Source organism: Osmerus mordax, chromosome 13 (assembly GCF_038355195.1).
Source record: "Osmerus mordax isolate fOsmMor3 chromosome 13, fOsmMor3.pri, whole genome shotgun sequence".
NCBI classification, from domain to species: domain Eukaryota; kingdom Metazoa; phylum Chordata; class Actinopteri; order Osmeriformes; family Osmeridae; genus Osmerus; species Osmerus mordax.
In genome coordinates, this window is record NC_090062.1 from 5,012,834 (window position 1) to 5,026,565 (window position 13,732).

General features: G+C 47.5%; 1 protein-coding gene across 3 annotated transcripts in view; it reads right to left on the bottom strand.

Annotated features, from left to right (window-relative positions):
- Positions 1 to 11,714: 11,714 nt before the first annotated feature.
- The window catches only part of phkb (phosphorylase kinase, beta), a 43,135-nt gene continuing 41,117 nt past the window's right edge, over positions 11,715 to 13,732 (bottom strand). For all 3 annotated transcript variants that reach the window (XM_067248594.1, XM_067248595.1, XM_067248596.1), the window contains 3 exons: positions 13,381 to 13,488; positions 13,120 to 13,260; positions 11,715 to 12,763 (listed from right to left, as the gene is read on the bottom strand). In XM_067248594.1, coding sequence (XP_067104695.1) covers positions 12,626 to 12,763; positions 13,120 to 13,260; positions 13,381 to 13,488 — 387 coding nt within the window. In that variant the 3' untranslated portion in view covers positions 11,715 to 12,625. The remainder of the gene's footprint in view (positions 12,764 to 13,119; positions 13,261 to 13,380; positions 13,489 to 13,732) is intronic.

Here is a 13,732-nt window from a genome sequence, read left to right on the forward strand (position 1 = left end):
GGCACTCCTGCCTGCCCAGGGAGGGCACTCCTGCCTGCCCAGGGAGGGCACTCCTGCCTGCCCAGGGAGGGCACTCCTGCCTGCCCAGGGAGGGCACTTCTGCTTGGGGGAAGTGACTGGGCGGGGGGCCCTCTCTGGCTTTCTGAGGATGTGAATGTTAGTCTGTCACTTTCCATCATAATCTTTTCTGAATGCTACAAGTACAATTATGGAAATGATGCGATTAAAGGTATGAGCTACTGTATGTAAGTGATTTACATCAATGAGAGACTCTCTGTGAAGATAGCTTAATGCTATCACTTTGGACATTCAGGACTCATTGACACAGCTTAAACTGACATGGGAATGTTCATGTTCATCTGACGTGGGAATGTTAAGATTCAACGGACATTGGAATGCCTGTTTCCATGATGTGTGTTGCCAGAGTAAGAGGACAAGCAGAAAGCAGCTCTGATCAGAAATCATCTTGAGGAGGACAGAGGGAGGGAACCTGGTCAGTCAGTGACCACAGCTTCTCCACCACTCTCCTCCTCTCTGTCTCTACTCTACTGTATCTCCACCTCTCTCTCTCTCTCTCTCTCTCTCTCTCTCTCTCTCTCTCTCTCTCTCCCTCTCTCCCTCTCTCTCTCTCTCTCTCTCTCTATCTCTCTCTCTCCCCCATCTCTCCCTCTCTCTCTCTCTCTCTCTCTCTCTCTCTCTCTCTCTCTCTCTCTCTCTCTCTCTCTCTCTCTCTCTCTCTCTCTCTCTCTCCCTCTCTCTCTCTCTCTCTCTCTCTCTCTCTCTCTCTCTCTCTCTCTCTCCCTCTCTCTCTCTCTCTCACACACTCTCTCTCACACTCTCTCTCTCTGTCTCTCTCTCTCTCTCTCCCCACACCCGCTCAGGCCAGATGGACAGACTAAATTACAGCACAGCGACATGGTAAACATCTCCTGTATAAATACAGAAGGAGAGGAAAAACACCAGGTTTCAAGACCAAGGAAGACATATTGGCATGTCTCCTGTATTTTTAGCCACGTTTCATCCACTGATCTCGGTCAATCTGTGGCTTCTCTCCTCAGATGACGTTGTGGAAAGATTGCCTTTGATGTATTTATAACTGTCCATCGCTTGTTCGTAAAGCTCTTTGTAAAACATAGAAGGGAAGGGAACACATATTCTAAGTAACACCCTGGATGGAGCGCTGCAAACATGAATGTAGCAGCAAGAAAAAGGCTCAGCTGTGGGACGTGTCTTGCCAGTTGATCCCAGTGGAGACTGTTGGTCCACCCTGCGGTAGAGAGAGAGAGGGTCTGTGAGGCCACGATCAGGTCCTGTCATTCCGGCTCTTTCCACTTGAGTGTGAGGGCCTGTTTGATGGTCAATATCAAAGCCCCAGTTCTCCTAGGTGTGAAGTTCACTGACCTCTCCAGCATAAAGCAGGGGCCCTGTGCAGGCTTTACTTCCTGGCCCCTCAGGACCCTATTGTCTGGGGGCAAAGCTCTGAAAGACTGCCTTGTCTCTGGGCTGCACAGCCACACAATGGTGGAAGACCAACTCCTGACCCTGACTCGACAAGGGCACTACACTGTATTAATGGGTTGTTGATTTCCTGGCTTTTCTCATTGTATTGACTCAGTAAGCTAACACAGACATTGTTTGTGTTTGTGTGTTTGTGTGTCTGCATGGGTGTCCCTGTGTGTGTGTGTGTGTGTGTGTGTGTGCGTGTGTGCGTGTGTGTGTGTGTGTGTTTGTGTGTGTGTGACTAATGTATGTAGAACAACAGACAAGAAAGAAAGATAAACAGCAGGGGCCCACTTGTGAAGTGATCTGAAGAGTAGTGAGATCGTTAGGTTCCAGATTTCAGTAGCCTCGTCGTCTCTCTCTCTCTCTCTCTCTCTCTCTCTCTCTCTCTCTCTCTCTCTCTCTCTCTCTCTCTCGCTCGCTCTCTCTCTCTCTCTCTCTCTCTCTCTCTCACACATGCACCTACGCACACACACAAAAAATCCCCTCCTTTTTCCACTCCCGGTTTATTGTTAGACTGAGGTTCACTCAGAACTGGCACAACGAATCAGGTAGATCATGACAGACTTCATTGACATGCAACAACTTATATCAATCAATACTGATTTAATCGGTGGAGGGGGGGAGCAGAGGGGGTATGACCTATTCTCCTGTGTTCATCAGCCAGGGAATGTGTCTCAGGGCTTCAGTGTGTTAGGTTCAATGGTGTGACAGGAATAAACAGTGTTCTCCACTTGCACCATGACACCCCTATCAAACAAGGAGTCTTTGCTGGCAGATCTGGCATGGAAATGTCTGATGGTATCCTAAGTCATTGAAAACACCAACAGTGTTAGGTTCTAGAACACTGGTTCTTAACCCTGTCCTCAGGGAGCCCCTGTCCTGCATGGTTTCTTGGCTCCAACACACCTGATTCAAATGCATGCTCGTTACCAGGCTTCTACAGAGCTGGATAACGACCCATTTATTTGAATCAGGTGTGTTGGAGCAGGGAAACATCTCAAACATGCAGGACAGGGTTCCCTGAGGACAGGGTTAAGAATCACTGTTCTAGATGGTGTCTTTTTGAGATCTAGACTGATGTAAATGACACCTGTCAGTGAGAGGGAAAAGCAGCTTACAATACTGTACTGCTGACTGCCTCAGACAGGTGACTAGGTATCCCATTACAAGCTCAGTCATTGTTACAGTGGAGTGGTGGGGTAGGACCCCAACACAGGAGAGGTAGGCAGGCAGTTCCAAACAAGGGTTTTATTATTGATCAGGGAACCAGGCAGGATACTCAAAGTAATGCTGGGTACACACCACAGGACCAAACAAGACACAGGTGGACACGATTACACTAACGAGAACAGAACACCACAGCAATCAACAAGACAGGTGAAGACAATGACAGAGGGACGCAGGGCAAAACAACACAAAACAAGGGGGCACGGCTGTGGCCATGACAGTCATCAATTAATACTAAGCTCTCTGTTGAGACCGTGACACAAGACCAGACGGGGGTACAGTTGAGGTCTTCTCTATCCAGCACCAACACCCTTATCACTTACTACAAATTCTTATATCGATCATTTTTCTCACGTATTCCCTTTGAAAAATCTTTACTTAATTCTGAACCAGACCAGTTGGGTTGTGAAGGTGGATGTGTTCGGGATGATTCTGCGACGAGCCTGTAGATAAGAATCCCCATGTCACCATAGGAGACTGTTGACAGAAAGTTAGTTAAGCGACACAGCAGTCAAATCAGCTTCTGCTGAAGAAGAGGTAACACAACTCTACAATAGCTGTTTGGCAGGGTTTGGGCGATGACTAAACTTTCTCTGAAAATGCAACTATTCTTTTGCTACATTAAACCACAGAGCTTCATTCCAAACCCAGCGTAACATTTCCTCAGGGAGACTCTGTGTCACAGCGTGCAAGTAAATAGATGAGACAGTGAAGCAGCATACTAAAGTCTCTTACTTTCCCCCTCTCTCTCTCTCTCTCTCTCTCTCTCGTCCCTCTCTCTTTTCGAAATCATTCAGATTATCAAATAAGAGCTCTCCCATCTCGAAGAGACATGAATGCCTTTCATCCCTCGCACCCTCGCTCACTCTCTCCGTCTCTCCGATCATACTCCTTCATCCACATCTGTCCTTCCCTCTCCCCCCTCCCCCCCCCCCCCCGCCCACCCCTCCTTTTGAAGACTTGCATCTAAACACAGTGAAAAACCACAACAACAACATCATCAACAACACCATCTATGACCTCATCAAGCTCCTCCCTCTTGCATGAGTCATCCTCCTGGGTCTGACACCGGTTTCCCAGTGATCCGTCACAATGAGGACAGTTGGTTCAGATCCCACCGACAGGAAACTTTGACCCTCTGCCAAGTTGTCGTCACATGGGCTCCCTGGTCGCTCGTGGCTGGAGCCCTGGAAGTCCAAAGCAGGGCTCTTGTTTGCGATTTTCCGCCCTGATTGGTGAGAATGAGCGTCCACTTTGTTGAGTTCTGTCAGCTGGCCTGGGAGTTCGCTCTCTCACTCACTTGTTTCTCTCTCTCACTCCCTCTCTTTCCTCCTCTCTCTCTCTCTGTCTCTCTCTCTTTCAACCCCTCTTTCTCTCTTTTCCTCGCTCTCTCTCATTTGGGTGTCACTGAAGTTTTCTTAGGAGACAATTCATATTACACACTGAACTATAGACATGACATCACTTCCCTCTGAAGTCTTGTTTACAAGCTGAGGACACGCATGTCCCAGTGGTATGATCAGATACAGTACCATCACACCCCTGACCAACTGGCCATCAGAAATGTCTTGCTACCGGAGCCAAATAGATAGGCTCTATTAGACCAAGAAGGTGTTCTGGGTGGCCAGTGGATGGTTGTAGTGACAGATACAATGACATGGTGGTATTTATTGTCACCTTTGAACTGGTCTCGGGTGTGTTGTGATTGGTCGATGGCAGGTGTGTAGATGAAGTGATGGGCCAACGCTCATTCTGTGTTTGGTTTTGAAGAGAAATGGGCGTTGTGGTGTGTTCTTCATCTCCTGAACCTCAGTTACATCTAACTCCACTACTCTAACCCTAACCAAGATGGAGGACTACTGGGACAACCACCTCCTCTGACCACATTTGTCATGGTGCTTGAACAGGGAGTATTTTACCAACCAGGAGGCTTTCCTTTCCATCCGAGTCCTTCCTCTCTACAAAGCCGGAGACTGCAGCAAGCCTCATATAATTAATGTTTCACAACATGTCTCTTGATGTGTATGAAGATAATCCACACACATACCGGCTTTGGGGGGAACACTGTTATTCTTTAAGGAAACAGTGAAGGTTTGAGTCTCACTGTAATGTTTTTTTTGCCTTTGTTAGCATGACAGACTATTTAATGTAAAACTAGAAAACCATTTGTTTAGCTATTTTCTACCTGTGTACTGTAAATAGAATGGATTGTTTCTGGTTTATGGGAGAATACTATTGTGCTGCAATACCTTGACCTCAAGATGCAAAGTAAATTGATTTTTCAAAGTATAATAGTCTTTTAATCCAGAATGCATTTAGCCTCTAAGCACAATACACAACCTTCCAAAACTAGTATCAAATGGTATTAGAGTGGATTCTAATGAGTCAGGGTTGCTCTGCAGAATATAAAGACTCTCTCATACACTGAAACACAAATAGCTGACATGCACATTGTGAAACAGACACCAAATACATCTCCCTCTATCTTTCTTTCTTTCTCTCTCTCTCTCTCTCTCTCTCTCTCTCTCTCTCTCTCTCTCTCCTCTCTCTCTCTCTCTCTCTCTCTCTCTCTCTCTCTCTCTCTCTCTCTCTCTCTCTCTCTCTCTCTCTCTCTCTCTCTCTGTCTCTCTCTCTCTCTATCACACACACACTAATACACTGTTCAGGACTTTTATTTCCTCTTTGTTGTTTCTCAGGAGGGTAAGGTCCTCCCAGACACTGTAAATAAAGTATAATGGCTCCTATTGTTTGAAGTCAGCTCTGCATTTTGTGTATGTTTCCAAGTGCATGTCAGCTTCTCGTGTTTACGTGTATGGGAGAGTTTCTAAATTCACGAAAGAGAAACATGAACTCCACAAACCATCAATTGTATGTGTGGATTTCTATGGCTGCCAGGACACTCTTTGATAAGACAATCCTGTGTTTTGGTATCAATGTCTCCATGTTCCAACACAGCCCAAAACACATACTAGGTTAGGTGTGGTTTCAGGGACTACTGTGCAGGTCAAAGGTCAAGCATCTCTCTAGAAGTATTAACGTTCAAACCCAATCATCCCAATTAATCCTCATAAATGCCAGACGAATTTGGAGAGAGATGGTAATGAGAGATAAACATTGACCAGACAGGAGTAGACGATCTTCACTTAATCATTTCCCAGAAGGCTCCTCCACAGACAGCCTCCTATCTTGGTCCTCATAAATGACTTAGCATTTCACATCAGACATGATCTGATAGCAGACGTACACATCACACATCAACACTCACACAAATCCTCACAGGCAGGAGCATGAGAACGATTTGAGAGGGTTTGAAGATCAGTCGGGACTGCTGTGTTTGAAAATGCAGTGGAGAGGATGGATGGCGACAGAAAGTGAGGACGTAAAAAGCGAGAGAGATATATTTCAAGACATATTAAAGAGCAGTAATCCACTGAGCCTGCTGTCAGTCAACAGATAACAACTGGAGAGATTCGGAATTGATTCCCTCTGACGACAGGTGTGGGATTTTTGTGTGTGTGTGTGTTTCTGTGTGTTTCTATGTTCTCATACGTGAGTGTCTGCGATGATAGGACTTTGATTTCTGCTCGGTCTTCAGTTCCTGTGAAAGCATCCATGCATGGACTGACTTGACTACTTGCTAGCTAATGCCACCCTGTGGCAGTGACGGGGTACTGCAATAACAGCGCAGACGCAACGGGGGATTGTGATGAGGGAAGAGCAGCTCATTCACGTAGCGTGTGTCACCTCTATCAGCTCAAAAAAGATGCATTTGCTGATGCACACCATGCCAGACCCTGTCGTTAGCTCAGACTCCCTGGATTCCCTCTTGGTCTGATGCTAGCCTTTGGGGTTGGCAGGCTGAAATCCCAACAGTGATTAGGTGTTGTTGGTCAAGGCAGGCAGACAAATAGACAAACAAACAGATAGCCAGCCAGACAGACATACAGACAGCCAGACAAGACAGGCAACCGGATAGGCAGGCAGACATAGAGACAGGCAGGCAGACAGGCAGGCAGACATAGAGAAAGGCAGGCAGACAGGCAGGCAGACATAGAGACAGGCAGGCAGACAGGCAGGCAGACATAGAGACAGGCAGGCAGACAGGCAGGCAGACATAGAGACAGGCAGGCAGACAGGCAGGCAGGCAGACATAGAGACAGGCAGGCAGGGAATCCCTCAGCCCCCTGCTGACCTCACAGTGCTCCTGACACAGTAAATCAGACAGGGCAGCTCGACTGCTACACTCCCGCTAGGAGGTTCAGAATGCTGCTTCAAAGGCCTCCACATCTGCTACCATGGGAAGGTCGTGCTGGGTCAAAGTGGTCTGTGTTTTCCTCTCTCTCTCTCTCTCTCTCTCTCTCTCTCTCTCTCTCTCTCTCTCTCTCCCTCTCTCTCTCTCTCTCTCTCTCTCTCTCTCTCTCTCTCTCTCTCTCTCTCTGCTCTGTCCCACTCTCTCTCTCTCTATTTCTCTCTTTATTTTTCTCTATTTCTCTTTCACCCTCTCTCTCCCTACTTTTCTCTCTCTCTCTCCCTACTTTTCTCTCTCTCTCTCTCTCTCTCTCTCTCTCTCTCTCTCTCTCTCTCTCTCTCTCTCCTCTCTCTCTCTCTCTCTCTCTCTCTCTCTCTCTCTCTCTCTCTCTCTCTCTCTCTCTCTCTCTCTCTCCTCTCCCCTCCCTCCCTCTCCATCTGACTGAACTGTTTTAGTCAGTGGACACAAAGGTATCTGGTTCCTTGCTGTATTGTGGAACACAAACCATAGCAGACTCCCAGGTGAACTGGGGCCACAGGCAGCAGCTGAGCAGCCGCTCCACAGCTAGCAACATCCCGTCAGCCAGCACCTCAGCTCATCTGACCGAGCAGGGTCTGGGCTCGAGGCTAAAAGCTAACGGCAGTTCTTGTGCTGTGGAATTGCACTGGGGAGCTCCGACCACAACAGTACCATTAGGGTCGTCGGGAGCATTTCAGGAGAGGCAGTGTCAGCTGTGTTGGGGATGTTGGGCTCTGGCCACCAAAGTCATGCTTTAGAGTTCCACGTTGTCTGACATGTGTCCTCCACTCCCCGGTCACACATCCTCCCAGGCTCAGCTCAGACACAGCAGGGTAGCACGTGTCCCCTCCCTGGGCTCTGCTCTCTGTCTGGCCCAGCTCCGGCCCTGCCCTTCCCTCCAGCTCCCCCTGCCGTGTCCCCTGGTGTGAACAGGGTTTCTCTCTGACAGGCCCAGGGGCTTGGTGGGCCACGGCCTGAACCTCCTCCGCTGCTGAAACCATCCCAAACTCCACAGGATGTTGAGGACCTGCTTCCTTCCTCAACCTTTCTCTGCACATGTGCAGAAAGCATTACCCATATTTCCCTTCTCCCGGGCTCAGGAGGAGGGAGGAGGGGGTTTTACCTCGGAAAGGTGGCTGGGGGCTGTCTGGGACGAGTCCAGAGAAGGGACGAAGGGAGAGTGAGAAGGAGAGTGAGAGAGACAGATTAAGGAGGGATCTGTCAGGATTCAGCATGGTGGGAAGGCAGGGAGGCAGGGAGGCAGGGAGGCAGGGAGGGAGGGAGGGAGCCGTCATCTTCTAGTATATTCATCTCCGTCCCACCTAAATCTCTTCAATGTCTGGGGGCTTGGGGAGTGTGAATGAGAGTATGTGTTAACCTTGTCATTAATCTCGCACACTCCCTTCACAAACGCTGACCGTTCAGCACACACGCATGCACGCACACACGCACTCCCTTCTCTTCCAGGCTCCTTCCTTGTTTATGCTGCCGGCAGTGTTCCTCTCTGCTGGTTCAGGGGGAGCCTGATTCAGAGAGACATCAGAGAAGACCCCATGTCCTGTGAGTGACACGTACGCCTGGAAAACGAGCTCCCCTTCACAGGTTACCGACCAGGAGGGCTGCTCAGGAACCAGGTTCACACAGCGCCAACCAGGAACAGCAAGGTAGCAGAGACGGTTCAGGCCCAACGGCGGCTTCTGACAACATCAAGGCCCTTGAGAAGTCCAGCAAACAATGCAGTCATTGTGCCCTCACATTTTCTTTGCATGAGGTACGCTACTTTACACTGCCTGTCATTGTGTGTGCTGGGAGAGGAAAGTGTTGATAGTCAATTGGATGTTAGGATTAGGAGTGGTGAGTGAGGGTGTGTGGAGCTCTGTGCACCTTGGGCTTGGCTCCGCCCTCTCTTGACAGGAGACCCTGAGCTGCCGGGACTTGTTCATCATCCCGCACGGGAGGAGAGTCACTTCCTTCCCGAACCTCAGGGATCGTTAACCCCCTGAATCCAGCCTCCTCCGCGGCCTTGCTGTTGTGTTCCTCAGTGTTGCCACAACCAGCGCAGGCTGTGCCAAGTGTGATGGGACTCGTCACGGCTCATATGTGTAACACGGGCATGAAGTTCTCTTTCAGGGTGGGTGTTTTGGGAACTTGTTCAAATGAAGTGAAATCTTTTCTGAGGGATTAGTGGAAAATGAAATGGACTAGTCTATGCTTAATCTCACCTCGAATGAAACGTTGCTGCTTGAGGAGCAAGCTTTTGATCAGAAGACGTTCTCAGAAAAAAAAATTCTAGTTACGCTATCTGTGTTTGTTCATGAATCATGTTCCCTCGGTCCTGGAGAAGTTGGATTACACTGTCAGGTCAGGACAGCCAAAGAAGGAGAAGAGACAGGGAGACAAAAAGAAAGTGCTGGAAGGGGGGACAGAGAGAAATTGGGGAGGGAAAGAGACCAGGAGAGCGAGAGACCGAGAGACACCGAAAGAGAGAGAAAAATAGAGAAAAGAAGAGAAAAGGAGAAAAAGAGAGAAAAATATAGTTAGAAAAAGAAAAAGAGATAGTTTCATGGCCACATGTCCCACATCCACAACACACTTGTCAGCACAACAATACATCTGGCAGAATTCCCTCAGGCTTTGAGATGCTTCTGTCCCAGCCCCAGGCTTGGCCACGTCAAGAACAGCCTGCTGCCAGCTCTTTCACATCCAACATCCTGGATTATATCCTGGAAAAGCAGACGGCAAATCAGTCTGGACAGGAGGCAAACATTTTAATTTGAATCTTAACGTCTCACAGGTAGTTTATCTTTATGGTTTGACGTGGGCGTGTCTGAAGAGAAGGAATTGGCTACTATGAATTGGAGTCATGTTTTGTGGAATTATGTTGCCACTGAATGGAAGGTCCTGGTATTGATGCTTTTAATGGGTATGTTCTGGGACCATATCATACAAAGAAAGCCTCACCCAAGCCAATTAGCCTTAACCCTTGTGCTGCCTTCGGGTCACATGACCCAAAGGTTCATAACGAACCATTGTTGTGTTTACCCAATTTTACCCAATACAAAAACAAATAATTTTCTTTTAACCTTCACAATGTGGGGGGTCTGAGACAGCCCAACGGTTAAAATAAAATGCTTCACTGTTTTTGTATGCGGTAAAGTTGTCGCAATACGATGGTGGGTCACAATGACTGATGGGTCAGAATGTCCCGAAGATAACACAAGGGTTAAGACAGAAGCCCATCTTCTGTCACCATAGAAGATGGGGGTGTCATCGTTCAACTTCTACAAAGCACCACCAGGTGGTAGCATTGAGCCAAATAGGTTATCAAAAACCAAAGGGCTCGAGCCCCGATCTGTAAGCTACCCTGGAGGGCATCAAGAACAGGGAGGAGCTCTTTACCTACAGTATCATGTTCATCAACGCAGGTGCCGACCCCTTTCTGTGCACGTTGGCTTTCCAGAGTACCTGGCTCAACTCCAGACAGAAGCCGTCTGTGGAGCGTCCTGTGCCAGCCACCCCTGTGCTGAGCTCTGGAGTTGATGTCAGAAGCGGAAATATTCTTGATGGCTCAAACACATCAGACCAGTAAACCATGATAAAAAAAAACGGTAATTGTCGTGTTACATATGGTTAGCCTATGGATGTACACAATTTCAATTGTTTTGTTAAATAAACATTGAATTCATATTTGACAAATTCGATGATACAGACACCAGCGTTGATGTAAATATTACTGTAATCCATTTATATATATATATGGAGGGTTAGGACATATAGAGTCAGGTGGCTGAGCGGTGAGGGAATCGGGCCAGTAATCATAAGGTTGCCAGTTCGATTCCTGGGTGTGCCAAATGACGTTGTGTCCTTGGGCAAGGCACTTCACCCTACTTTGCCTCTGGGGGAGTGTTTTAGGTTCGTAGGAAACAAGAACAATGATTTACAGCAAAGGCAAAGAGGACAGAAATATTGAGCGAATCAAAAAGGATTCGAGACATTATCCGTTGTTTGGAAGCATGTGCTGAGGAATCACTGTTTGGACTTGGATGTAATCCCAGACTTAAAACAATGGCCTATTGGTCTAATGGTCACTCATAGCTCTTTTAAACACAAATAGATCTGCTGCTCTTTAACCCAGTAACCCAGATCCGGCTGATGGCCCAGAGCACCCAGGTTGTCTGTAAACACAACAGTCCAGTTGGGACTTTAAGCATATTGGCCATTAAACAAGTCTTTATGACCGCCTACAAAAAAGACACACTCTGGCTTGAATGCACTGTTAAGTTTTATGTGTGTTCTTTAAGAGAAAACATTACAGGTTTTACAGAGAGGCAGGGGTGGAGAAAGATGGGGGGGCAGTCAGATTTGATTTATACTGTGGACAGAAACAGTGCATTCCAGAGGACGCTGGCTTTACAGTCTGGTCAGTGCATCAAATAAAACAAGACCCCAGCCTCTCCGGTGAAGCAGTAGGCTAGGTACATTCTTTACAGACTCTTTCTTTGTCTTTTCCCTAAAGGATGAGTGTGTGTGTGTGTAGACATGTGAATACACGTCTATACGTAATGTATAGACGTATATTCACCCTGAGGGTCCAATACACACACACACACACCCCTTAAAAAGTGTAACGTAGAAACTACCAATACTGTTGCTGGTCTTGACGTCTTCTGCATATTCTGAAGATGATCCATTGATTAGACCATCATAAGTCATCCAACAGTTTTCATCTCTCGACTTTATTTATGTTGAAGTGCTGAGTTTACAAAATAGAATAGAACACCTTGCTAAGTGATACATAGTGTACACTGTCAAGGCAGCCACCACAGTAAGAGTAATGAGGGGCAGGCACACTCATATAAACCTCAAATAAACACATAAGCAACACAAAGTCATCTGGTAATGCTACCATAAGCGTTCTGAAGTTTCAATGCAAGTCCTATATTCTTACATTAGGAAGTTGAATGCTAATGAATGCAAGCTTACGGGAAGTAAAGGTATGAATGTGCACTCACAGCAAAATAAGGTAGAAGAAAAAATAGGATGGACTCGGAACTCCACGTTTTAACTTTTCACAGTTACACATAGGTGTGATGCGAGTCTGCTCACTTACTGCATGATTCTGAAAACGTGTCTGAGGAAATTATAGATTGCCTAACACTTCTTATTTTTTCATAAACACTTTTGAAACAAACAAAAAGGTTCTAACAACGCTCACAAAACCAATCTTTGCTAGCTGTTAATGCCATGCTGTATAATCTCCATGCAAGGACCCTGGGCCCAGTTCAAAGGACACTTTAGCACTAATATTTACATGTACAACAGTACAGGGGCTACTGCTGATTGTACTCATTAGTCAAAGCTAACTAGACTAGTTTGACTAGTTCAAGACACGGCAATTATTTCCCAGGTCAAGTTGCCACAGATCTATGATCCGCTGGTTCCCTAAAATAATTGTTGGACAATGGATGATTGACTACTTTGGGTAGAGTAGGTGGTAAGAGATTTGTGCTCAGAGGTTGTCCAGATATTGTCCTGGGGTTATTCTATGGTCGCAAGGTGGTTGTTCTGGAGTCACTGTCCTGGGTGGGGTTTAGCTGACGGAGCAGGGGTCACTGTCCTGGGTGGGGTTTAGCTGACGGAGCAGGGGTCGTCCTTGCTGGGCTTGACGTCTCCCTGCAGCAGCTGGATCATGACAGCCTTGGTCAGGTAGCTGGATGTGCCGCGCTTCCCCACCGCTGGAGTCTTGTAGAAGGCCTCCATGTCCGCCTGCACACAGCAACATGTTAGTCTCACTGAACACACTAGAAAGGGGATCCTGGTTTCTGAGATTTGCGACACATTGAGACGGAATGGGATAAAGAACGTGTTGTGAAAATCAGCTGGTCATTTCACCTTGAGGCATGGCAATACAAATGGAAAATTAACTACAGAAATGTGAGCTGTACATGTTTCCTCAACATGTATGTATAAAGTATCATTTGTGTAAATAATATAATTAATGTCAAAACATGCAAAAAGATAAGGTTCTATCATTCAGTTCTAACGTGTGATGTGAAGCTCAGTATCTCTGAAGGAGACCGACAGACAGTCTTCCCGTTTCACCGCGGACCAGATAAGATCACCTGTTTCTCCTTCGCGTCCAGGCGCTTGCTGTCCTTCTGGAAATCGCTGAAGGCATCCTTCACCAGCGAGTCCAGGTCCACCTCCTCCTGGAACTCCAGCTCAGGGTTCCTCTCCAGCACGATGGACACCACCATGAGAAGCTGTCCCAGAGGAGATATGGTGACACACGCTTGTCACAGACCAGACTACGTTTTCTTCATGTCCCCTCACATGAAAACACACACAGATGCCAGTGACGGTGTCCCCTGGGCGTCCCCTACCTCGACGATGATCTGTCTGTACTCAGGCAGCACGATGTTCTTCAGAGTGTCCTCCACCAGGAGAGAGAAGTTCATCTCGTACATGGTCATATCAGACAGGGTGGGCTGCTGCAAAACACCAAAGCAGACGGCAGGAACGAAACAAGGCTTTTCAGTACATTTCCAGAGACGCGCCGTGATTTACAAAACAGTACATATTTCACATCACGGATATGAGAACACTCAATAATTCAACATCAACCCCCCCCCCGCGTGTCAAACCCCCCCGAGAGGCTGAACGAGCTCAAACGAGTTCTGAAGGGGTCGGCAGAGCTGGAGATCGGGATGGGTAAGTGGGTCCAGGTGGCGGGGT